A 27,367-nucleotide genomic window follows, 5' to 3' on the forward strand; every position below is an offset into this window, starting at 1 on the left:
AAAAACAAAATGGAGTGTCTAACTAATGAAAAACTAAATAGAGTTGATTCAATCCCACTATCGGTTTCCATCCAATTGGCGACATATTTTCATGCGAATATTCAAAAAATCTGCATAAAGAAAACGTGAATTTTCCCACCAATGGTGTGTTTCCACCAAACTGACTTGTTGCGGGTAAAAGTCAGTGCGCGATGACGTAGCACACAAAAGTTTTCACATATCGAATAAAAATTGAAATGTTCAATGTGTTTCCATTGCATTTTCCACTCTACCGATAGCTGTCAGAAAAACTGTTGCAAGCATCGATCATCATGTCACCAGAATAAGATCCTCAATATTTATTGGAAAGGAGCCTCAAGCGCATCACCTTGCACCTAAGCCTAATAAACTGCATGCCATCCCAACGAGTCGCATGACTGATATGCCATTTCTCACATATTACATTTTAGACACAAAAAGACACCATACTGAATGCTCAAATGATCGGTCTGCATTTAGAAAATTGTACCCAAAACATCAATTTTGCATCACATTCTGTGATTTATTTTTTTATATGGCATGATATTACACGAACTGTGGATGGAAGCGTGGTTACAGTAGTGTAAAGAAGTCAAGTCCCAAGCAATAACCTGAGAAGCCTAAACATTCATGAAGATCAATGATTCCGTCGCGAATATACATTTTTCTGTCAGGTAGTGGATGCATGAGAAAGATTTATATCCTATCCACATGACTTCATTACACAGACAGAATCTCCTGTTCTATAGCTTATGATGTATGGTACTACCATAGACTCCAAAATGAAATGTCAAATGGGAAACAAACAAAATGACAATGCCCCTAAAATGCATCAGTACAATGGAGAAGACAGCAGGCAGCAGAATTGTAGGTTCTACAATATATTCCCCTCCTTTGGACATTATAAATAGCACCTCATGATCTAGCCACAACTCTTTTGATGTGCACCCTATGCCGGAGACTAAGCCAAAACACACCTCCTTCCCTAGAACAGAACAGTTCTACAAGAAAAATATACAACTGTAAATACCATAGAGGAAAAACAAATGTACAAATTGTAGACCTTAGAGGAGAACTCAACATTGCTTTTGGGAACCAATGTTTAAGGAAGCACAAATCCTACAGCAAACTGGATTCTTACTCGGTTATGGATTTAGAGATTTGGAGTGCCTAAAGCATAGTGTTGTATATTTTGTAAGATAATATTTGATAAGATAATTAGTATTTACAAATTTTCACTCCAATTAGGATTGATGCAGAATACAGAAAAGTTTACCTAGTGATTTAGGGTTCAGATGTGAGTTAGTTAAAATGATCTGTGATTTGTGAATAAAAACATACTAGAGTAGAAGTACTGTAAGCTGTCCTCATCTTCTCTACCCTCATGACTTTCACGTCCATAAATAAAATAGATTCATTCCCCATCTTAGAACTTCTATAGTGCTTGGATGGGATTCTAAGCAATGAAAGTTGATGTTGGTGGGCCAGATTTTAAGGTTCTGGGGTAACTATTCTCTATGGATTGACAGAAGTCATTGCGTACATTATTCTGTAAAATGGTACCAAAACCTTCAAATCTGTGAGATCTTATTCTCTGTAAATCTATCTGCTTTATAACTATCTCTCCCATGATATTTGGCTTAGAGATAAAGGAGAAGAACCAAACAAATATCAAGTCCCATCTGGTCTTTCAGACAATGTCTATGGTCTATCTTGCATTGTATGAGTGATGATTATATACACTGACTGTACAAAATATTAGGAAAACCTGCTCTTTCCATGACAGACTGAACAGGTGAATCATATCAAATTTTATTTGTCACAAGCACCGAATACAACAGGCCTTAGACCTTACCGTGAAATTCTTACTTACAAGCACTTAACTCTATTTCTTGAACTGCGTTGTTGGTTAAGAAAACATTTACTAAATAAACATAAAAAATCAAATAAAAAGTAACAATAAGATTGTAACAATAACGAGACTATATACAGGGGGTTCCCGAGTCAATGTGCGGATGTATAGGTTAGTCGAGGTAATTTGTACATGTAGGTAGGGGTAAAGTGAATAGTCTGGGTGGACATTTGATTAATTGTTCAGCAGTCTTATGTCTTGGGGGTAGAAGCTGTTAAGGAGCATTTTGGACCTAGACTTGGTGCTCCGGTACCGCTTGCCATGCGGTAGCAAATATAACAGTCTACGACTTGGGTGACTGGCCTTCCTCTAACACCGCCTAGTATACAGGTCCTGGATGGCAGGAGGCTTGGCCCCAGTGATGTATTGGGCCGTACGCACTACCCTCTGTATTGCCTTACCCTCATACCAAGCGGTGATGGTGCAGCTCGATGGTGCAGCTGTAGATCTTTTTAAGGATCTGGGGACCCATGCCAAATCTTTTCAGTCTCCTGAGGGGGAAAAGGTGTTGTGCCCTCTTCACGACTGTCTTGGTGTGTTTGGACCATGATAGTTTGTTGGTGATGTGGACACCAAGGAACTTGAAACTCTTGACCCACTCTATTTCAGCCCAGTCTGTTTATGGGAGCCTGTCGGCCCTCCTTTCCTTGTAGTCCACTATCATCTCCTTTGTCTTGCTCACATTGAGGGAAAGGTTGTTTCCCTGGCACAATATGGCCAAATCTCTGACCACCTCCCTATAGGCTCATCGTTGTCGGTGATCAGGCTGTTGTGTCGTCAGCAAACTTAATGATGAAGTTTGAGTCATGCATGGCTACGCAGTCGTGGGTGAACAAGGAGTACAGGAGGGGCCTAAGCACACACCCATGAGGGGCCCCGGTGTTGAGGATCAGCATTGCAGATGTGTTGTTACCTACCCTCACCACCTTGGGGCGGCCCGTCAGGAAGTTGAAGAGGGAGGTGTTTAGTCCCAGGGACCTTAGCTTAGTGATGAGCTTTGTGGGCACTATGGTGTTGAACGCTGACCTGTAGTCAATGAACAGCATTCTCACATAGGTGTTCCTTTTGTCCAGGTGGGAAAGGGCAGTGTAGAGTGCAATTGAGATTGTGTCATCTGTGGATCTGTTGGGGCGGTATGTGAATTGGAGTGGGTCGAGGGTTTCCGGGATGAAGGTGTTGATGTAAGCCATGACCAGCCTCTCAAAGGCACTTTATGGCTACCGACATGAGTGTTACGGGCGGTAGTCATTTAAACATTTTTTTAGTTTTTTTTTACCTTTATTTAACTAGGCATGTCAGTTAAGAACAGATTCTTATTTTCAATGACGGCCTAGGAACAGTGGGTTAACTGCCTGTTCAGGGGTAGAACAACATATTTACTTTGTCAGCTCTGGGATTTGAACTTGCAACCTTTCGGTTACTAGTCCAACGCTCTAACCACTAGGCTACCCTGCAGCCCCGGGTAGCCTAATTTAGGCAGGTTACCTTCGCATCATTGGGCACAGGGACTATGGTGCTCTGCTTGAAACAAGTAGGTACTACAGACTTGGTCAGGGAGAGGTTGAAAATGTCAGTGAAGACACTTGCCAGTTGGTCCAGTACACACCCTGGTAATCCCTGGTAATCCGTCTGGTCCTGCGGCCTTGTGAATGTTGACCTGTTTAAAGGTCTTGCTCACATCGGCTACCAAGAGTGTGATCACACCGTCGTCCGGAACAGCTGGTGCTCTCATGCATGCTCAGTGTTGCTTGCCTCGAAGTGAGCATAAAAGGCATTTAGCTCATCTGGTAGGCTCGCGTCACTGGGCAGCTCGCAGCTGGGTTTCCCTTTGTAGTCCATAATAGCTTGCAAGCCCTGCCAAATCTGACAAGCGTCTGAGCCGGTGTAGTAGGATTCAATCTTAGTCCTATATTGACGCTCTGCCTGTTTGATAGTTTGTCTGAGGGTATAGAGGGATTTCTTATAAACATCCGGATTAGTGTCCCGCTCCATGAAAGTGGCAGCTCAAGCCTTTAACTCAGTGTGGATGTTGACTGTAATCCAAGGCTTCTGGTTGGGATATGTACAGTGAGGGAAAAAAGTATTTGATCCCCTGCTGATTTTGTACGTTTGCCCACTGACAAAGAAATGATCAGTCAATAATTTTAATGGTAGGTTTATTTGAACAGTAAGAGACAGAATAACAACAACAAAAATCCAGAAAAACACATGTAAAAATGTTTAGAAATTGATTAGCATTTTAATGAGGGAAATAAGTATTTGACCCCCTCTCAATCAGAAAGATTTCTGGCTCCCAGGTGTCTTTTATATAGGTATCGAGCTGAGATTAGGAGTGCTCCTAATCTCAGTTTGTTACCTGTGTAAAAGACACCTTCTTGAGCCACCATATTATGGCAAGAGCAGCTCAAATAAGCAAAGAGAAATTACAGTCCATCATTACTTTAAGACATGAATGTCAGTCAATCCGGAATATTTCAAGAACTTTGAAAGTTTCTTCAAGTGCAGTTGCAAAACCCGTCAAGCACTATGATGAAACTGGCTCTCATGAGGACCGCCACAGGAATGGAAGACCCAGAGTTACCTCTACTGCAGAGGATAAGTTCATTAGAGTTACCAGCCTCAGAAATTGCAGCCCAAATAAATGGCAGTAAGTAACAGACACATCTCAACATCAACTGTTCAGAGGAGGAGACGTGAATCAGGCATTCATGGTTGAATTCATGCAAAGAAACCACTACTAAAAAGGACACCAATAAGAGGAAGAGACTTGCTTGGGCCAAGAAGCACGAGCAATGGACATTAGGCCAGTGGAAATCTGTCCTTTGATCTGATGAGTTCAAATGTGTGATTTTTGGTTCCAATCGCCGTGTCTATGTGAGACTCAGAGTAGGTGAATGGATGTTCTCCGCATGTGTGGTTTCCACCGTGAAGCACGGAGGTGGTGGTGTGATGGTATGGGGGTGCTTTGCTTTGATTTATTAAGAATTCCAGGCACACTTAACCAGCATGGCTACCACAGCATTCTTTAGCGATATGCCATCTCATCTGGTTTGCGCTTAGTGGGACTATGATTTGTTTTTCAATGGGGACAATGGCCCAACACACTGTGTAAGGGCTATTTGACGAAGAAGGAGAGTGATGGATTGCTGCATCAGATGACCTGGCCTCCACAATCACCCAACCTCAACCCAATTGAGATGGTTTAGGATGAGTTGGACTGCAGAGTGAAGGAAAAGCAGCCAACAAGTGCTCAGCATATGTGGGAACTCCTTTAAGACTTTAGGAAAAGTATTCCAGGTGAAGCTGGTTTGTAACTACAATGCTGTTGATCCATCCTCAGTTTTCTCCTATCAAAGTAATTTAGAAACAAACTATTTTAAAGTCATCACTGGCCTCCTGGTGAAATCTCTGAGTGGTTTCCTTCCTCTCCAGCAACTGAGTTAGGAAGGACGCCTGTATCTTTTTAGTGACCGGGTGTATTGATACACCATGCTCAAAGGGATATACAATGTCTGCTTTTTTAGGGGGCTGGACATCTGCCCATCCTCTTGACTCTGCAGGACACACAATACTTGCAGTCTCCCTCAAGTAGTGGCAGAGAGCAACATATTTGTCTCTGCCCATCAACAACTGGACTCGCTCCACAGGAGGATGGTGACAGCTTAAAATCGGTGGAATGGTATCAAATACATCAAACACATGGTTTCCATGTGTTTGCTGCCATTCCATTCACGTCGTTCCAGACATTATTATGAGCCGTCCTCCCGTCACCATCCTCCACTTGCCTACTCATATAGTATCGCTGGACTTGTGGGTTGCTGCGCATGCCCAAAGTGAATTGTGTGACATTTGTTTAGTGTTTTTCATTGTTAATTACTTCTATTTGGAGAATTTATTGTGTGGTGAAATACTCAGCTCATCTACCAAACGGAACAGAGTCAATAAAACCAATTGAAAGAATGTGGTAATTATAAACAAAATCCTGCCTCTTCCGCTGACAAAAATAAAAAAGGTCAAACAGACCAAAAAAATAGCACCGTCGCTGACCTCCTTTTGCCATTAGTGCTCGTCAGGAACAGAAACTATTTCACTGCGCCACAGGCCATTGCGGATTAATGAAGGGAAGAGTTGTTTGCTAAGAGGCGCACACAACTGCAACATGACAGTTTAAAACAGCAGCCTTCACTTCAGTGTATCTCTGGGCATTTGCAAGTGAAAGGTGTGGGTATGAAGGTCTCTCTCTCTCTCTCTCTCTCTCTCTCTCTCTCTCTACATAGAGAAAAAGGAGAGAAAGAGTGAGGGGGGGAGGATAGGGAAAAGGGGGGAGAGAGTAAAAAAGAGAAAGAGGAGAGACTAATAAGATGCGAGGCATGGGATGTAAACAGACAGTGACAGCGGTATGATCCAAAGTTGTGTGATCTTTCATTAACTAAATTGGGATTACTGCCACACCTCCTGCCAATAGAGCTTGACTGAACCGAGAAAGAAAGGACGGAAGAATCAGCGAAAAAGAGCCACTCTTCCAGCTTTTTAATCCATCTTTTATATCCAGTCGGAGGAGAGGAATAAGACATGGATTGAATCCAACCAGGGTCAGCGGGCCATGCTATGTCTGAGAGTCTAGACGCCATCTGGGCCGAGCTCAATCTCAATCTCACCCAACACCATTAACACTCCACCACCATCCACCTCTTTTTGAAACCTTGTCTGATTGGATCGACAGCAGTGCCAGAGCGAGACAATCACACAGGTGCCTCAAACAGCAATCCAGGTCACGATTTCTATCACAACAGCACTTAGCTATGAACGCAGGACAAAACAAACACGTCGAGAGAGGTTTATACATACAGAATAGCAGTGGCCGTTACATAATAGGTTATTATGTGAGGGAGCGTGTGCCGTTTATGTGCTCAGAGGAAAGATGACTTATGGCTTACCATGGGGAGCAGGGAGTAGCGAATGCTGAAGCCAGGCTCGGAGGGGAAGTACTCATCAGATCTGAATCTCACCCGGATCTGACTGCCTTTGGACATGTGGCTGGCGGGTACCTGGGACCCGCACCAGCGGCCCAGGATGGTGTCCTCAGACGGCTCCTCGAGCTCCACAAAATCATACCTGGAAAAAGGCCAAAGAGAAAGAAAGAACAAGAGAGACAGAGAGAGAAAGATAAAGGAGAGCTTTGGCTCAATGTGTGTAGTCCCATGAATTCACATTGGAGATGAGACAAAGTGGCCGTGTTATGAAAGCAAGCACTTAATGCATATACAGTACCAATCAAATGTTTAGACACACCTAATCATTAAAAGGGTTCTTCTTTCTACATTGTAGAATAATAGCGACGACATCAAAACTATGAAATAACACATATGGAGTGTAGTATTCAAAGAAGTATTTAACAAATCCAAATATATATTTTTATTTTAAAACCTTCAAAGTAGCCACTCTTTGCATTGATGACAGCTTTGCACACTCTTGGCATTCTCTCACCCAGCTTCACCTGGAATTATTTTCCAACAGTCTTGAAGGAGTTCCCACATATTTACATTTACATTTTAGTCACTTAGCAGACGCTCTTATCCAGAGCGACTTACAGGAGCAATTAGGGTTAAGGGCAGGTCAACAGATGACACAGCCTGGAGGTGTTGGGTCATTGTGCTGTTGAAGAAAAAATGGATAATCCCACTAAATGCAAACCAGATGGGATGGAGTACCGCTGCAGAATGCGGTGGTAGCCATGCTGGTTAAGTGTGCCTGGAATTGTGCCTTCTCTTTCATGCTTCGCGGCGGGAAACACGCATGCAGAGAGCATCCGTTCACCTACTCTGCATCTCACAAAGACACAGCGGTTAGAACCAAACATCTCAAATTTGGACTCCAGACCAAAGAACACATTTCCACCGGTCTAATGTCCATTGCTCGTGTTCTTACTGGTGTCCTTTAGTAGTGGTTTCCTTGCAGCAAATCAACCTTGAAGGCCTGATTCACGCAGTCTCCTCTGAACAGCTGATGTTGAGATGTGTCTGTTACTTGAACTCTGTGAAGCATTTATTTGGGCTGCAGTTAATTCTAATGAATGTATACTCTGTAGAAGAGGTAACTCTGAGTCTTCCTTTCCTGTGGCGGTCCTCATGAGAGACAGTTTCATTTACATTTACATTTAAGTAATTTAGCAGCGACTTACAAATTGGTGCGTTCACCTTATGACATCCAGTGGAACAGCCACTTTACAATAGTGCATCTAAATCTTTTAAGGGGGGGGGGGGGGGGTGAGAAGGATTACTTTATCCTATTCTAGGTATTCCTTAAAGAGGTGGGGTTTCAGGTGTCTCCGGAAGGTGGTGATTGACTCCGCTGTCCTGGCGTCGTGAGGGAGTTTGTTCCACCATTGGGGGGCCAGAGCAGCGAACAGTTTTGACTGGGCTGAGCGGGAACTGTACTTCCTCAGTGGTAGGGAGGCGAGCAGGCCAGAGGTGGATGAACGCAGTGCCCTTGTTTGGGTGTAGGGCCTGATCAGAGCCTGGAGGTACTGAGGTGCCGTTCCCCTCACAGCTCCGTAGGCAAGCACCATGGTCCACCAGTTTCATCATAGTGCTTGATGGGTTTTGCGACTGCACTTGAATAAACTTTAAAAGTTCTTGAAATATTCTGGATTGACTGACCTTCATGTCTTAAAGTAATGATGTGCTGTAATTTCTCTTTGCTTATTTGAGCTGTTCTTGGCATAATATGGACTTGGTCTTTTACCAAATAGGGCTATCTTCTGTATATCACCCGTACCTTGACACAACACAACTGATTGGCTCAAACGCAATAGGAAGGAAAGAAATTCCACAAATTCACTTTGAACCTGTTAATTGAAATGCATTCCATGTGACTACCTCATGAAGCTGGTTGAGAGAATATCAAGCGTGTGCAAAGCTGCCATCAAGACAAAGGGTGGCTATGAAGAATCAAAATGTTTCCATATGTGTTATTTCATAGTTTATGTCTTGATAATTATTCTACAATGTAGAAAATAGTAAAAATAAAGAAAAACCCTTGAATGAGTATGTGTGTCCAAACGTTTGACTGGTACTGTACGTTACACACCAAACTGGGGACTGGCACATGCATCTATCCTCTGAGAGCATGAATTTAATTGCTGTGTCGATCTAAAGGGGTTTTATGGTTCCTTCACTGAAGCTGGGTGTTTCCTTAGCCATGTAGCACAATGCTATTTCATAAATTGCCGGCGACTGCTTTAAATCAAATCTTATTTGCCACATGCGCCGAATACAACAGGTGTAGTAGACCTTACAATGAAATGCTGCCTTACAGGCCCTTAACAAACAATGCAGTTAAGAAAATACCCCCCCCCCCAAAAAAAAAGAGATTAGAATGACAAATAATTCAAAGAGCAGCAGTAAATAAAAATAGCGGGGCTATATACAGGGCGTATCGGTACAGCGTCAACGTGCAGGTATTTGAGGTAATATGTACATGTAGGTAGAGTTATTTAAGTGACTATGCATAGATAATAACAGAGAGAGGCAGCAGCGTAGAAGGAGGGGGGGTAAGCAGTTGCCATACCAGGCAGTGATGCAACCCATCAACATGCTTGCCCATGGTGCAGCTGTAGAACCTTTTGAGGATCTGAGGACCCATGCCAAATCTTTTCACTCTCCTGAGGGGGGAATAGGTTTTGTAGTGCTCTCTTCACGACTGTCTTGGTGTTTTTGGACCATGTTAGTTTGTTGGAACTTGAAGATCTCAACCTGCTCCACTACAGCCCCGTCGATGAGAATGGGGGCGTGCTCGGTCTGTCTTTTCCTTGAGTCCACAATCATCTCCTTTGTCTTGAACACGCGGAGGGAGAGGTTGTTGTCCTTGCACCACACGGTCAGGTCTCTGACCCCCTCCCTATAGGCAGTCTCATCGTTGTCGGTGATCAGGCCTACCATTGTTGTGTCATCAGCAAACTTGATGGTGTTGGAGTCGTGCCTGGCGTTGCAGTGATGAGTGAACAGAGAGTAAAGGAGGGGACTGAGCAATCAGCCAAATATTTTGATGTGAGGAGCCGTCTTCGAACAAAGGCATGGCATGCTTTCGCTGTAAAGCCCATTGTAAATTGGACAATAGACTTAGATGAACAAGACTTTAAGCTTTTAACCGATATAAGACACATGTACCTAAATGTTAAATAATCATAAAAATGATGGATATTCATTTGAATTGCGCGCCCTCCAATTTCACCGGAAGTTGTCGACAGGTGTCCCGCTGGCTGGTGTCCCCTAGCCGTATTAACAACTATCTTAACCTTCATTGCATGATTTTTTTGTGTGTGCAAATTACAGTGCCTTGCGAAAGTATTCGGCCCCCTTGAACTTTGCGACCTTTTGCCACATTTCAGGCTTCAAACATAAAGATATAAAACTGTATTTTTTTGTGAAGAATCAACAACAAGTGGGACACAATCATGAAGTGGAACGACATTTATTGGATATTTCAAACTTTTTTAACAAATCAAAAACTGAAAAATTGGGCGTGCAAATTTATTCAGCCCCCTTAAGTTAATACTTTGTAGCGCCACCTTTTGCTGCTATTACAGCTGTAAGTTGCTTGGGGTATGTCTCTATCAGTTTTGCACATCGAGAGACTGAAAAAAATACAGTTTTATATCTTTATGTTTGAAGCCTGAAATGTGGCAAAAGGTCGCCAAGTTCAAGGGGGCCGAATACTTTCGCAAGGCACTGTAGGTGTTCCTTTTGTCCAGGTGTGAAAGGGAAGTGTGGAGTGCAATAGAGATTGTATCATCTGTGGATCTGTTGGTGCAGTATGCAAATCTGAGTGCGTCTAGGGTTTCTGAGATAATGGTGTTGATGTGAGCCATGATCAGCCATGATGAGCCTTTCAAAGCATTTCATGGCTTCAGACGTGAGTGCTACGGATCAGTAGTCATGTAGGCAGGTTACCTTAGTGTTCTTGGGCACAGGGACTATGGTGGTCTGCTTGAAACATGTTGGTATTACAGACTCAGTCAGGGACAGGTTGAAAATATCAGTGAAGACACTTGCCAGTTGGTCAGCGCATGCTCGCAGTACATGTCCTGGAAATCTGTCTGGCCCTGTGGCCTTGTGCATGTTGACCTGTTTAAAGGTCTTACATCGGCTGCGGAGAGCGTGATCAAACAGTCATCCGGAAAAGCTGGTGTTCTCATGCATGTTTCAATGTTACTTGCCTCGAAGTGAGCATAGAAGTGATTTAGCTCGTCTGGTAGCCTCGTGTCACTTGTCAGCTCTCGGCTGTGCTTCCATTTGTAGTGTGTAATAGTTTGCAAGCCCTGCCACATCCGACGAGTCTTGGGGCCGGTGTGGTACGATTCGATCTTAGTCCTGTATTGCCGCTTCGCCTGTTTGATGGTTCTACGGAGGGCGTAGCGGGATTTCTTATAAGGCGTCCGGGTTAGAGTCTCGCTCCTTGAAAACGCTCGCCCTGTCCTTTAGCTCAGTGCGAATGTTGCCTGTAATCCATGGCTTCTGTTTTGTGTATGGACATACATTCACTGTAGGGACGACGTCCTCAATGTACTTATTGATAAAGCCAGTGACTGATGTGGTGTACTCCTCCTTCCCGCTTTCATTTTTGCTTGTAAACATTTGCCAAATGGAGGGCAAGGGAGAGCTTTGTACGCATCTCTGTGTGTGGAGTAAAGGTGGTCTAGAATTTTTTTCCCCCTCTGGTTGCACATTTAACATGCTGATAGAAATTATGTAAAACTCCCTGCATTAAAATCCACGGCTACTAGGAGCGCCACCTCTGGATGAGCGTTTTCCTGTTTGAGACATTCTTAGATATCGTGCACCAGCTGTTGTTTACATATATGCATAGGCTCCCGCCCCGTGTCTTACCAGATGTTGCTGTTCTATCCTGTCGATAGAGTGTACAACCCGCCAGCTGTATTTTATTAATGTTGTCGTTCAGCAACAACTCGGTGAAATAAGATATTACAGTTATTAATGTCCCGTTGTAGGATATATGTGCGTTCAGTTCTTCCCATTAATTTTCCAGCGATTCAACATTAGCAGGATGGGAAATCTCGGTTTCCTTCTCCAGCGAATGACGGGGATCTGGGACTGGTCAGGTGTCTGTAGTATATCACTCTCGTACCGACTCATTGAAGAAAAACTGTCTAATCTGAGGTGAGTAATTGCAGTTCTGATGTCCAGAAGCTCTTTTCGGAAGCAACAACATTTACCTAGAACTAACGCTGCAGAAAGCAATACTGGCTGATCTGAAAAGTCATATTCAATCAATCAATAATAAAATTATTTTAGCAAAAATCTGTAGAAGCTAAGAAAATAGAAAGGTTCAGTACTTTTGTAAAGCAGCACAGCTGTCGTGTCTTTGGCTATGCCGGATTAAGTGATATGACATGCTACTCTGTAAAATCCTTTCTCTGTAATTAATATTAACTGATTGAGCTAATCATGTAAATGTAATTAACTAGAAAGTCGGGGCACTATGGAAGAATATTTATAGAGCAGTTATCTTCCGAATAAACTCTTAACTTCTCTAGGGTAGGGGGCAGCATTCAGAATTTTGGATGAAAAGCATGCCCAAATTAAATGGCCTGCTACTCGGGCCCAGACGATATGATATGCATATAACTGGTAGAGTTGGATAGAAAACATTCTAAGTTTCCAAAACTGTTAACTTCTTCGATATAGGGGGCGATCTTTGAATTTTTGGATAAAAAAACGTTCCCGTTTTAAACAAGTTATTTTGTCACGAAAAGATGCTCGACTATGCATATAATTGACAGCTTTGGAAAAAAAACACTCTGACGTTTCCAAAACTGCTAAAATATTATCTGTGAGTGCCACAGAACTGATGCTACAGGCGAAACCAAGATGAAATTTCAAACAGGAAATGGCCCAGATTTTGAAAGCGCTGTGTTCCAATGTCTCCTTATATGGCTGTGAATGCGCCAGGAATGAGCCTATACTTTCTGTCGTTTCCCCAAGGTGTCTGCAGCATTGTGACGTATTTGTAGGTATATCATTGGAAGATTGACCATAAGAGACTACATTTACCAGGTGCCCTCTTGGTGTCCTCCGTCGAAATTATTGCGTAATCTCCAGCTGCGTGCATTTTTCCATTTGCTCCAGTGGAGAAACCCAACTGCCACGAATGATTTATCATCGAATAGATATGTGAAAAAAACCTTGAGGATTAATTCTAAACAACGTTTGCCATGTTTCTGTCGATATTATTGAGTTAATTTGGAAAAGAGTTTGGCGTTGTAATGACAGAATTTTCGGGGGGTTTTCTTAGCCAAACGTGATGAACAAAACGGAGCTATTTCTCCTACACAAATAATATTTTTGGAAAAACTGAACATTTGCTAACTAACTAAGAGTCTCCTCATTGAAAACATCCGAAGTTCTTCAAAGGTAAATGATTTTATTTGAATGCTTTTCTTGTTTTTGTGAAAATGTTGCCTGCTGAATGCTAGGCTTAATGCTATGCTAGCTATCAATACTCTTACAGAAATGCTTGTGTAGGTAGCTATGGTTGAAATGCATATTTTGAAAATCTGAGATGACAGTGTTGTTAACAAAAGGCTAAGCTTGTGAGCCAATATATTTATTTCATTTCATTTGCGATTTTCATGAATAGTTAACGTTGCGTTGTGGTAATGAGCTTGAGGCTATGATTACACTCCCGGATACGGGATTGCTCGACGCAAGAAGTTAAAATAGTGTCTGTGAGTATAACAGAACAGATTTAGCAGGCGAAAAAGTGAGAAAAATCCATTCAGGAAGTAGTTTGTTTTGTGTGTGTAGTTTTCTATTCAATGCCATTCCAGTATCCATTGACTTAAGGACTCCATTTGCAGTTCCTATGCCTTCCACTAGATGTCAACAGTCTTTAGAAACGTTTTAGGCTTGTATTCTTATAAATGAGGGAGTAAGACCAGTCTGAATGAGTGGACCCTACCGTGTCGCAGAGCTTTTTCATGTGCATTTGCATTTCTTGTTTACCTTTTATATTGACGACGTTATTGTCCGTTGAAATATTATAGATCATTTAGGCTACAAAACAACCTGAGGATGAATATAAACATCATTTGACATGTTTCTATGAACTTTACGGATACAATTTGGAATTTTTTTCTAATTGTTTTGACTGCGTTTGAGCCTGTGGATACTGAAGACAATGCGCTAACAAAACTGAGGTTTTTGGATATAAAGAGACTTCATCGAACAAAAGGAACATTTATTGAGTAAACTAATGTCTTCTGATTTCCACCATATGAAGATCATCAAAGGTAAGGGATTAATTTTCTCTCTATTTCTGAGTTTTGTAACGCTTCTGCTTGGCTGGTTACTGTTTGTAATAATTTGTCAACTGGGCTATGTTCTGGGCTAGGTATGTTTTGGGCTAGGTATGCTTTCGCCAAAAAGCATTTTTATAAATATGACACTGTGGTTGGTTTAACAAGAAGTTAATCTTTAAACCTATGTAAAATATGTGTTTTGTTTTCTGTAATCTCACTGGATGTTAGCCAGATGGACGCTAGCGTCCCACGTACCCTAGATAGGTTAAAGACCTAGTAATATTTTTAATATCAATCGCAGTCAATATTAATCGTCACCTTATTTCAGTTTCATCTGAAAGTTGTCAATTCTTGGTTATCACGAACCCTGGCTAACAAGTTGAATCCGTTGAATTGGCTTGAATTATTTATTTACTAAATACCTAACTAAATCACACAGAATTACATATACACAGAATGAATCATACATTGATTACAAATTATGTCATAAAGGAAAACGTCCCTGGCGGACAGAACAGATATGACAGCTGGTTACACAAAGAACTGGGGTTGGGTTTGAGTGAAAGAGCGGGAAGACTTGAGGAACATAGGGAGAAGCTATGTCTCTATCGGGCCGTAGGTAGCTCCTCTATCGTAAATACAGAATCTAATGCATCCTAAATTACCGCCCATTTGGAAAAGGAAAATGAAATAAATATTTACTCTGAGCTGCGCTTCAATTGGTTGGTGGTAGATGGAAGGCCGTGTTGCCCAACAGAATCCTTTGAACGGTGTCTCTGGTGGTGAATGGGATACGTTGTGGTGTTGTCATTGTGTGGTAGATGGGATACTCTGTCCGTCTTCTCCTAGCCCACATTTCCAGCGGCCGCTGCTAACTCAACGGCTAGGAGGTGTCACTTCTGTAGTGAATAAGAGTTCAAAGTTCATACCATTCGCAACCAAAGCTCACGCTGAAGTTGGCTTAGTTCTGTAGTTGACATGTTAGTCCTTTTCAATGTATGGACCGTCGTCCTATTGCGCTCGGAACAGGAGGTTACACTTTCGTCAAGGGCTTATATAGTGGAGGGAGAAGGGTGTGTTTCATAGTTTATAACTCATGTCTCTTCACAGGGGCGGGCCACTGATTGAGCAGAGCTGAGCCCTGACCTTATGAAAACCCTTATGAAAACCTCTCATTTGGAAGATAAAATTAAATTTAATCTTTTCACATTTTTTTTTATATTTAAACATTTGAATTGCACAACAATTCCATGTGAATCTGATAACTATAATGTGTAGACTTTCCCCGATACAGCTTTGGCCATCCTGTCATCAGTCATAATGTCTCAGATGACAACCGAACTGACATCCTATTCATTAAGTACCAACGCATATTTTCAACTGGTTCTATAACCGAAATTTGGTTCCTTTCCCTCCACTTGTTTGATGTTCCCAGACTCTCTATGTTTAACAAAGGCTATTCAAGAGTCCCTCTGCAGAGTCAAGAGAGAGGGAAGGGAGAAAGGTATTTATGGGGGGGACCAACGTCACAGGCCAACGTCATGACACAGCACAGTTGAAAAATATATGGCAAATAGAAATCCAAAATGGATGGTGTTAAGAGATAAATGGGAGGGGTTGAATGGAGCTGAAGGGTGGGATTAATAACAACAAAATAACATATGTAAAGCATACGAGGTCAGTAAAATCTATATAGGTACAGAAATGTGAAATAGCACAGTTACAAATAGAAATCAAACTGGATGGACATCAGCAATAGGGGAAGGACTAAAAACAAACAAAATATAACTATAGTAAAATATGTATAATACGTATAAACTGAAGGTAGAAGCCTAAGTGTTATTGTTTTAGTTTCCTCCAATCGGGGGAGGGGTGGTAGGGTTTACAAGGAATAATAAAAAACATAAATTATGTACAAAATTTAAAAAATTGCATGGTTGGTTATGAGCCGATAAGATGGCAGCCAACCCCTCCGGCGCCATCTTGATTATTGTGAGGTCAGGTTTTTCCCTCTTGAGCCCTAATACAACCCCACTGAGCTGCATCTGACCAACATGGTCCCCTCGTTTTTACTTTCCTCCACTCCCGCCCATCCATCCAGTTCCCTCTCTCTGAGGAGAAGGGGCTATGCTATCACTGAATGGTTTCGAACGTTGGGGCCTAATGCTCACAGTGTCTCCACGGGGAGCAATGGGCGGCTCCACAATTTAGTGTCGATATTAAGTAAAGAAAAGAGCTGAGCATTTCCTGTGTAATCGTTCAGCGATCAACCTCAGGTGGGTTGGGGAGGAGAGTGGCATTAGCAGCAGTCGCCTTCGATTAGCGATAATGGGCCTGACGCAGACCCTGGGACAAGGCTATTATGCTTTTATATATTTGACATGGATTGTTATCAGATCTTCAATCAAAACCTAATATTATACTGAACCAAAGAGCTCATCAGGCTGTTGATTGTGGACTGTGGAATGTTGTCCCACTCCTCTTCAATGGCTATGCGAATTTGTTCGATATTGGTGGGAACTGGAATACGATGTTGTACACTCCGATCCAGAGCATCCCAAACATGCTCAATGGGTGACATGTCTGGTGAGTATGCAGGCCATTGAAGAACAGGGACATTTTCAGCGACATTGGGCCGTGCATCATGTTGAAAAATGAGGTGATTACAGCGGATGAATGGCATGACAATGGGTCACCGAATCTCGTCACGGTATCCCGGTGAATTCAAATTGCCATCGTTCAAATTTAATTGTGCTCGTAGCCTATACCTGCCCATACCATAACCCCACTGCCACCACCAGGCACTCTGTTCACAATGTTGACATCAGCATACCGCTCACCCACAGAACGCCATAAATGGTCTGCGTTTGTGAGGCAGGTTGGACTTACAGCAAAATTCTCTAAAAAGGCTTATAGTAGAGCAGCTTTTCCAAAACTGGGGTACCCATAACCCTGCCATCAGGGGTACACCAAATAAAAATGCGATTCACATTTTTTTCTTCACATTTTCCAATGGGGCTATACATTTGGGTGAGTTTTTGTTCCTTGCCCGAGTAGCCTCGTTTCAATGTCAAAAATAATATTCAACCATCTAGTGTTCAGCGAAACAACACAATGTCATATACAGGTAGCCTCATCAAATAATTAACATCCAATCACATCAACCATTACACTCTCGCGGGAATTCCACATATGTAGCCAAACATAGCTTCTGCTATTCCGTTTGCTCTGCTATTCCGTTTAAAAAAGGCCCGAGTCCTTAGACAAATAACAGCTCTACTGTTAGTACTGCTACTACCAGTAGTACTACAACTGCACCTGTCGACGACAAGTTGTTCTGCTTCCACAAGCACATCCAATGCTAGCATCAGTAATTCTACATTTGTTGTTAGCCCAGCTAGCATAGACACTGACAGTTGTGAATCTGATGCAGCCGAAGAGCTGCTGCCCCCTTACCCGGGAAAGCACCGAACAGACAGGGACGTTGGACCATTTAAGAGACGCATATATGATGAGAACTACATTAATTTGGGGTTCACTTATATTGAGAGTAGTGCCTTTTCTCAGCCACAGTGTGTTATTTGTTCAAAAGTACTATCTCAACTCAATGAAACCTTCACTCTTGCGCAGTCATTTAGAAACAAAACACGCCAATTTGAAAAATAAACCACAGGAGTTTTTTGAGCGAGAATTAAGACGACTTTCGAGTAGTAAGACAAATATAAAAGCAACAGATACCATTAAAAAGAAGGGTCTAGAAGTGTCTGATATGTTGAGCTACCGAGTGGCTAGGACAGGCAAGCCCCATACTTTTAATTATTCGTGCTGCTGCGGATATGGGTGGGACAATGCTGGGGGAAAAGGCCAAAATAAACTATACAGACAATGACTTCATCAAACAACACTGTTTCACAATGCATAAGAGACATGGCAGTAGATGTTTTGAAACAATTACTGCTTCGCGTACAAGCCAGTGATTTCTGTGTGTTACAGCTGGATGAGTCGGATGTGGCGGGCCTGGCACAGCTCCTGGTATAAGTCCATTACGTTACTACTGGACAGCTTTGTGACATCAAATGTACTTTGGTGGTCAAGATGTGTTGCTATCTGTACTAATGGAGCAAATGCCATAACAGAGATACATAGTGGAGTGGTAACGCACTTGCAGTTGCTCCCGACGCCACTTGTGTACACAGCCAAGGGAATGCCTGACAACTAGAAGGACGTTTTGGACACTACAGTGAAAATGGTTAACATTGTAAAAGCAAGGCCCCTGAACCCTTGTGTATTTTCTGCACTATGCAATGATATGGACAGCTACCATATAACCAGCGCACTTCTCTGTATGTTGTAAAAGCGTTACCAAGGGGCATAGTATTGACATGTTTTTAAATTGAGAGACGAGCTTAAAGTTTTTACTGACCATAATTGTCTGACCGCTTGCATGATGACGAGTTTCTCACATGACTGGCCTATCTGGGTGATGTTTTTTCTCGCCTGAATGATCTGAATCTAGGATTACAGGGACTCCACAACTATATTCATGTGCAGGACAAAATTGAGGCTATGATTAAGAAATTGAAGCTCTTCTCTGTCTGCATTAAAACTTCTTCAGACTAGGGTCTATTTTTCTCCACTTCCTGTCTGACTGACATGCCCAAAGTAAACTGCCTGTTACTCAGGCCCTGAAGCCAGGATATGCATATACTGTAATTGGTACCATTGGATAGAAATAAAGATCAGCCGACAGATTTTTTCAACACCGATACCAATTACTGGACCAAAAAAAGCCGATACCGATTAAATCGTCCGATTATTATATATTTGTAATAATGACAATTACAATAATACTGTATGAACAATGAACACTTATTTTAACTTAATATAATACATCAATCAAATCAATTTAGTCTCAAATAAATAATGAAACATGTTCAATTTGGTTTAAATAATGCAAAAACAAAGTGTTGGAGAAGAAAGTAAAGGTGCAATATGTGCCATGTAAAAAATCGTTTAAGTTTCTTGCTTAAGTTTCTTGCTCAGAACATATGAAAGCTGGTGGTTTCTTTTAACGTGAGTCTTCAATATTCCCCAGTTAAGAAGTTTTAGGTTGTAGTTATAGGACTTTTTCTCTCTATACCGTTTCTATTTCATATACCTTTTACTATTGGATGTTCTAATAGGTACTTTAGTATTGCCAGACTAATCTCGGGAGTTGATAGGCTTTAAGTCATAAACAGCACAATGATTGAAGCATTGCAAAGAGCTGCTGGAAAACGCAGGAAAGTGCTGTTTGAATGAATGCTTACGAGCCTGCTGCTGCCTACCACCGCTCAGTCAGACCGCTCGATCAAATCATAGACTAAATTATAATATAATAACACAGAAGAGATAATCCTACAGACGAAGAACCATATATGTGACATTTACAAAACAAAAAGAGATCTACATGAAAAATCATTATTGGACACCCTTTTTCTATAGTGAACCGGTTTCACAAGCTTTCCACGCGCTAATTAACAATCATTTTACATTTAAAGATAGGCTCTCGTGGAATAACCGTTTATGTGCACCACTCAGAATGGACGGACAAGCGCACAACCTTTCTGTTGCTGATGAAAATCGCAGAAATGTGGGAAAGAAACGTAAAACAATACTAAAAGAATGGAAAGACAGGCAAAGGAAGATCTTACGGAATGCGGGAAAACCCTATACAAATCGTAAGGGTCATGAAAAAAACTGGGAAAAGCTGTCCAAAAGAGGTATGTGGAAGAACCGTATATCAAACAATCAAGCTAGCTAGCTATGGAGTACAGTAACTAACATGTATGTTGTGGGTTGTCTAATTTGTAACTATAGAGAAAACATATTAGCTAAAGTTCGTTGGCTACTAACTCATACATTATCGTTACAAATGTTATTGCTAGATTATAGAAGAAACATAGCTAGCTACTTTTTCTCCATCCACCGGATGATTCGACATGGCTACAGTAGCTAGCTAGTTACACTGTATGTAACGTTACACTGTATCCTACAGGGAAGAGCGTGTTCCACGACGTGAGGAAAGGATTGTGGAAAGTTGACTGATGAGCGCAAGCTGCATCTGTTCAACAGTTTCTACACTGTCCCATACAAGAAACAATAAGCGTTGATTCTCTCCGGCTTAGAACAGGTTAGAAATAAGACTAAACACCTATTATTATAATAGCTATATTGAACAACTTGCATAGTTTAACTTTGACAGTAATGATGCGTACATTAACGTTAACTCTAAAAGTGCTGTGTTACACAATGGTGCAATACCAACTCATTCTGTGTATAGATTGGGAGTATGTGAAAGATGGAGGTCCTGATCAAGCAATATCCTGAATGTGCTACAGTATATTCAATTCTGAATTCATCATTGTCAATTTTTATTGCAGCATGAGGTGAAAAGGAGACGTAAATCTGAGGATACAAAGGAGAACAAACGACGGAAACAAACCTTCAAATACCATGTACAGCAAGCAGGCCAGAGATTGAATGTGTGCAAGGTCACTTCCATGTCTGTGCTCCAGCTAACCAACAGCCGTCTTCAGGCAAGTGAAAATATGAATTAATGTCTATATGAATATCAATTACAAACATATTGTATTCTCTGTACTAGTTTTTAATAACCTGCTAATTGAAATGTAATTGTTTTGGTCAGGTTAAAATTCTGGGTTTATAGGGACATTTTCAAACAGCAGAGTCTCAAATTCGGCCAACCCAGGAGTGACACCTGTGGCAAATGTGACGCATTCTTCACTAAGATGTCAGCAGCAACATCTGAAGAGGAGAAGAGGAAGATTGCAGTTGAAAGTGAGTTGCACCATCGAAAAGCCGAAAAGGCCTACACACAGCTTCAAAGTGACACTGAGTGGGCTAAAGCCAATGCTGACTGCCATGTCATTTCTGTAGATCTACAGAGGGTGATGTACACCCCTAATCTGACCCACTCCAATGTCTACTAACAGCGGCAGCTGTCAAATTTTAACTTTTGCATCCAGGAACTTGGAAAAGAAGATCCTGCATACATGTCAGTCCTTCATACACCTGATGATGTTTCAAAGATGATACTTGAAGCACAACCAGCAAAACCATTCAAGGTGATGAGGATGCAATGTGAAGACTTCAGGCACCTCCCAGATTCTGTCCTCAAGCGACCAGCTGGACTACAGATCACCTCAGTGAGGTGGTTAAAAGTCACAGGTATTGCACAGAGAATAGTTTACTAACATGCAACATGTTGTTCTAACAATAAAATATCCCAATGCTTGACTGTGAACGTTGTTTATTGATGTCAGGAACTTAAAATGTTTCTGTTCTAATTTCAGTTGAGGATCCTTGGAATCTGTACGCCAGACAGAGCCACAGTCTATTTGAGGGATGGAAATCGTGGCTGATCTCCAAACCAAAACAAGGAGCTACACCTCAACCTCCCTATTTTGCAAGCCACTACTCTAGAGCATATGAGAGTCCTCTGCCCATCAAAACAAAACAAGTACCAAGATCTGATGACCATGCTCAACTACTTGCCAGCTACTGCACGCTCTTTTTATGAATCACTGCAGAGTGAATCATTTGTTGTTAAACCAAGCTACATAATTAACCGTTTTTTTATGTGAGTTTATGATCCCCTGAACCTGTATAGTATGTTGAATCTGAATACATTTCAGAAGACATGTCACCCATATTGTAGGAAATTAAATGTATAGTAGGTGTTTTCTATGTGAATCAATTTGTGTATGATTTGAACCAGCACAATATATTGAATGAATTTAATTTTAAGATGTTGTTCCTGGTGTAAAAAATGTTATGTACAATGTGTTCTGTTGAGAATTATTTTGTGTGTGATCATTTGAACCTTTTTTAATCTGAATTGATTAAAAACAAATAAGTCGTCACATACAGTATGTGAGTATTCATTTGATCTTGATTCCCTTTTTTTATTCATTACAATATACAGTACGTCTCTCTGTCACCACATTTAGCATTAACTCTAAGCAGTTAATACTTATTTACTGCTGTCACGTCAGTACAGAAGGACATGTCTTGCCTTTAGCATGGGTTTAACGCAATTCAAAACTTAATTGCTGAACACAAAGAGAATGGTTTTCTGAACGTTTTGTAATATTGACCTTAGGGACCTGCATATTGGCACATCACATTGATCCATATTTGATATTTACAAGTTGTGCTTGTTTTGATTGAATTAATTTAATTGTATTCTATTTTTCCTCATCTCCCCAATTTCGTGGTATCCAATTGTTAGTAGTTACTATCTTGTCTCATCGCTATAACTCCCATACGGGCTCGGGAGAGATGAAGGTCGAAAGCCATGCATCCTCCGAAACACAACCCAACCAAGCCACACTGCATCTTAACACAGCGCGCATCCAACCCGGAAGCCACACCAATGTGTCGGAGGAAACACCGTGCACCTGGCGATCTGGTTAGCGTGCACTGCACCCGGCTCGCCACAGGAGTCGCTATTGCGCGATGAGACAAGGATATCCCTACCGGCCAAACCCTCCCTAACCCGGGAGACGCTAGGCCAATTGTGCATGGACCTCCCGGTCGCGGCCGGCTGCGACAGAGCCTGGGCTCGAACCCAGAACCCACACCGCGCCACCCGGGAGGCCTAGATGTCAGTCTTTTTCAAGGTTTCAGGCTTGTTTCTTCCCAAACGAGGAAGAATTTTGAGTTTTAATACTGGGAGTAGGAGTTCGAAATCAGTCTATGCGCGCACGACGAAGAGGACGTGCACCTGCTAATTTTGCTTTCCTATTGAACATACTTCTTTCTGTATGAAATATTATATTTTACGGTATCTGAGGATTACATAGAAACGTATTTTGACTTGTTTTAACCTGTTAAGACTCTAGGGGCAGTATTTCATTTTTGGATAAAAAGACGTGCCCGTTTTAAGCGCAATATTTTGTCACGAAAAGATGCTCGAATATGCTTGGAATTGATAGTTTTGGAAAGAAGACAGTCTTACGTTTCCAGAAATGCAAAGATTTTCACTGTGAGTCCCTTAGAACAAATGCTTCGGGCAAAACCAAGATGTATGACCGACCAGGAAATGCACAGGATTTCTGAGGCTACGTTTTCCATGATCGCCTTATATGGCTGTGAATGCGACAGGAATGAACGGACTCTTTCTCTTGTTTCCCCAAGGTCTTTGCAGCATTGTGACGTATTTGTAGGCATATCATTGGAAGATTGACCATAAGGGACTACATTTACCAGGTGTCCCGCTTGGTGTCTGCGTGGCAATCGGTGCGCAAAAGTCAGGTCCCGGTATTTTTCCATTCAAATCTCAGAACAAACCAGGCTACAAGGACGGTGCTTTCAATGGAGAGAAATATGACAAACCACCTTCAGGATTGATTCAAACAACGTTTTCCATGTTTCAGTCGATATTATGGAGTTAATTCGGAAAAAAGTTCGACATGTAGGTGACTGAATTTTCGGTTAGTTTCGGTAGCCATATGCATAGTAACAAAAGGGAACGATGTGTCCTACACAAGAATCTTTCAGGAAAAACTGGACATCTGCTATGTAACTGAGAGTCTCCTCATTGAAACATCTGAAGTTCTTCAAAGGTAAATTATTTTATTTGATTCCTTGGCTGGTTTTTGTGAATATGTTGCGTGCTAAATGCTAACGCTAATGCTAAGCTAGCTATCACCACTCTTACACAAATTAGTGATTTTCTCTGGTTCTAAAGCATATTTTGAAAATCTGAGACGACAGGATTGTTAAGAAAAGGATAAGCTTGAGAACAGGCATATTTATTTCATTTCATTTGCGATTTTTAGAAATCGCTAACGTTGCGTTATGCTAATGAGCTTGAGGCTGTAGTTACGCTACCGCATACGGGTTTGGTCGGACTATGAGGTTAACAAAGTTTAGCGGTAGCTTTTTGGATTTCTTTCTATGTATGTTGAAAGAGTGGATTACTCAAATCGATGGCAAAAAAATTAACTGACCATTTAGGATATAAAGAAGGATTTTTATCTAACAAAATGACCATGCATGTTGCAGCTGGGACCCTTTGGATTGCAAATCAGAGGAAGATTTTCATAAAGTAAGTGCATATTTAAATCGCTATTTGTGAATTAATTAAGAAACCTGTGCTGGTGGAAAAATATTTTGATGTGAGGAGCCGTCTTCGAACAAAGGCATGGCATGCTTTCGCTGTAAAGCCCATTGTAAATTGGACAATAGACTTAGATGAACAAGACTTTAAGCTTTTAACCGATATAAGACACATGTACCTAAATGTTAAATAATCATAAAAATGATGGATATTAATTTGAATTGCGCGCCCTCCAATTTCACCGGAAGTTGTCGACAGGTGTCCCGCTGGCTGGTGTCCCCTAGCCGTATTAACAACTATCATAACCTTCATTGCATGATTTTTTTGTGTGTGCAAATTAACTCAAGCTTACGGACAATGTCAAATGTGATAGAGTGAAGCACCTGAGTGAGTTGGGTGCGCAATTACGCAACTACTTCCGCGAAACGGATTGCAAACTGGATTCGTTATCCCTTTCATGCCCTTCCTCCAATCCACTTACCGATGTCTGAACAAGAGAGCCTCATCGAAATTGCAACAAGTGGTTCTGTGAAACTTTTATTTAATCATAAACCACTGCCAGATTTCTGGATTGGGCTGCGCTCAGAGTATCCTGCCTTGGCAAATTGCACTGTTAAGACACTGATGCCCTTTGCAACTACGTACCTATGTGAGAGTGGATTCTCGGCCCTCACTAGCAGGAAAACTAAATACAGGCACAGACTATGTGGTAAATGATTTAAGACTAAGACTCTCCAATACAACCCAACATTGCAGAGTCATGAGCATCTTTTCAAGCACAACATTCTCATTAACCTGCGGTGAGTTATTCACAATTTTCGATGAACAAATAAGGTTTTATATGTAAAATGGTGAAAAATATATAATTTTGCGGGATTATTTATTATATTATTATTTGTGCCCAGGTTCTATAAGAGCTCTTTGTCACGTCACATGGGTTGTGACAAAAACGGGACTATAAAAAGTGTGGGAACCACTATAGGTAGAGAAATTATCATTACATTCTCTGGCAACAGCTCTGGTGGACATTCCTGCAGTCAGCATGCCAATTGCACCCTCCCTCAACTTGAGACATCTGTGGCATTGTGTCGTAACACAAAACTGGACATTTTAGAATAGCCTTTATTTTCCCCAGCACAAGGTGCACCTGTGTAATGATCGTGCTGTTTAATCAGCTTATTTATATGCCACACTTGTCAGTTATGCCACACAGATATGCCACATTTGTCAGGATTATCTTGGCAAAAGGAGAAAGGCTCATTAACAGGGATGTAAACAAATTTGTGCACAACATTTGAGAGAAATAGGCTTTTGTGCATTTTGTGAACATTTCTGCAATCTTATTTCAGCAAATGAAACATGGGAACACCACATTACATATTGTGTTTATATTTTTGTTCGGGATAGATAAAGGGAACCTGATTGAACAAATAAACATTTTATACCCATTTAATTTATTTAACAAACAAAGTTGTGCAACATCCTGTAGTTGCTCTCTTACATAAAAAAACCTGGTTGTGCCACCTTTAGCTGCAATGACTGATAAAGAACTACCGTAAGCATTTAGTTGCAGTCTTTCACATCACTGTGGAGGAATTTTAGCCCACTTTTCCATGCAGAACTTCTTTAACTCAGCGACATGTGTGGGTTTTCGAACATTAACTACTCGTTTCAGGTCCTGCCACAACATCTCAATCTGATTTGGGTCTGGACTTTGACTAGGTAATTCCAAAAACATTACATTTGTTGCTTTTCAGCCATATTGATATAGACTTGCTTCTGTGTTTTGGATAATTGTCTGCATGACCCTGCTGCACTTCAGCTTCAGCCCATGGACGGATGGCCTGACATGCGCCTGTAGAATCCTCCGATACAGAGCAGAATTCATGGTTACTTCAATGATGGCAAGTTGTCCATCACAATACCACCACCACCATGCAGGGGTGGAATAAGTACTCAAATTGTCATACTTGAGGAAATGTAAAGATACCTTAATAGAACATTTGTAAAAGTCACCCGTGTAAAATTCTTGAGTAAAAGTCTCAAAGTATTTGAAATATACTTTTATCAGAAGTAAAAGTAGAACACTTGAAATTCCTTACAGGATATTAATTTACCGATAGCCAGGGGCACACTAACACTTGGACAAAATTTACTAACGAAACGTGTGTTTATTTAGTCCACCAGATCAGAGGCAGTAAGGATGACCATGGATTTGACAATGTTCCTGTCCTGCTGTGCGCACAAAATGTAACAAAAACTTTTGGGTGTCAGGGAAAATGTACAAATATATTTTCTTTCAGAATGTAGTGAAGTAGAAGGTAGTCAAAAAAATATAATGAGTAAATACCCCCAAAAACCACTTAGCTAAATGTTGCTGAGTTAAAGCAGTTCTGCATGGAAGAGTGGGCCCATATTCCTCTACAGTGATGGTACAGACTGGTCAACAACTACAGGAAGTGTTTGGTCATTGAAGCTAAATCGTGGCACAACCAGTTATTCAGTTATTCAGGAAATACGTTTTTCATACAGGGGCATTGGGTGTTGCATAACTTGTTTATTAAATAAACGAAGTAAGTATACATGTTTTATTTGATCACTATGTTTCCTTTTATCTAATATTAGGTTTTGGTTGAAGATCTGAAAACATTTAGTGTCACAAATTATCACAAATGGAGAAAAATCTATAAAAAAGGGGGCAAATACTTTTTCATGTACGTCTTTTGTTGAGCTGTGGATTCACTTTTTAATCACACCTGTGCTCATTAGCGAATGCATAGTGCTCCACTCACAACGATGCCTCTTGACACTTCAACAGTTACTTTGCCCGTCCCTTGTAAAAAATAAATGTTTGCAAAAGTTGTATTACAGATGATTCAAAACGCAATCGTCAGTACTTCACTTGGGATTACATTCTACTCAACTCCTCAGAGTGGTAAAGGAAAAAAATATGTTTAAAAAAAACGGGAGAAATGTGCATCTGTGGTCGTGT

General features: G+C 41.3%; 1 protein-coding gene across 1 annotated transcript in view; it reads right to left on the reverse strand.

Annotated features, from left to right (window-relative positions):
* Window positions 1-27,367, reverse strand: part of LOC115129551 (platelet-derived growth factor C-like) — a 98,898-nt gene that overhangs the window by 12,119 nt on the left and 59,412 nt on the right. The window contains exon 3 of the mRNA XM_029660006.2: window positions 6,868-7,045. Coding sequence (XP_029515866.1) covers window positions 6,868-7,045 — 178 coding nt within the window. The remainder of the gene's footprint in view (window positions 1-6,867; window positions 7,046-27,367) is intronic.

This window comes from Oncorhynchus nerka, linkage group LG5 (genome assembly GCF_034236695.1).
Source record: "Oncorhynchus nerka isolate Pitt River linkage group LG5, Oner_Uvic_2.0, whole genome shotgun sequence".
Lineage (NCBI taxonomy): Eukaryota > Metazoa > Chordata > Actinopteri > Salmoniformes > Salmonidae > Oncorhynchus > Oncorhynchus nerka.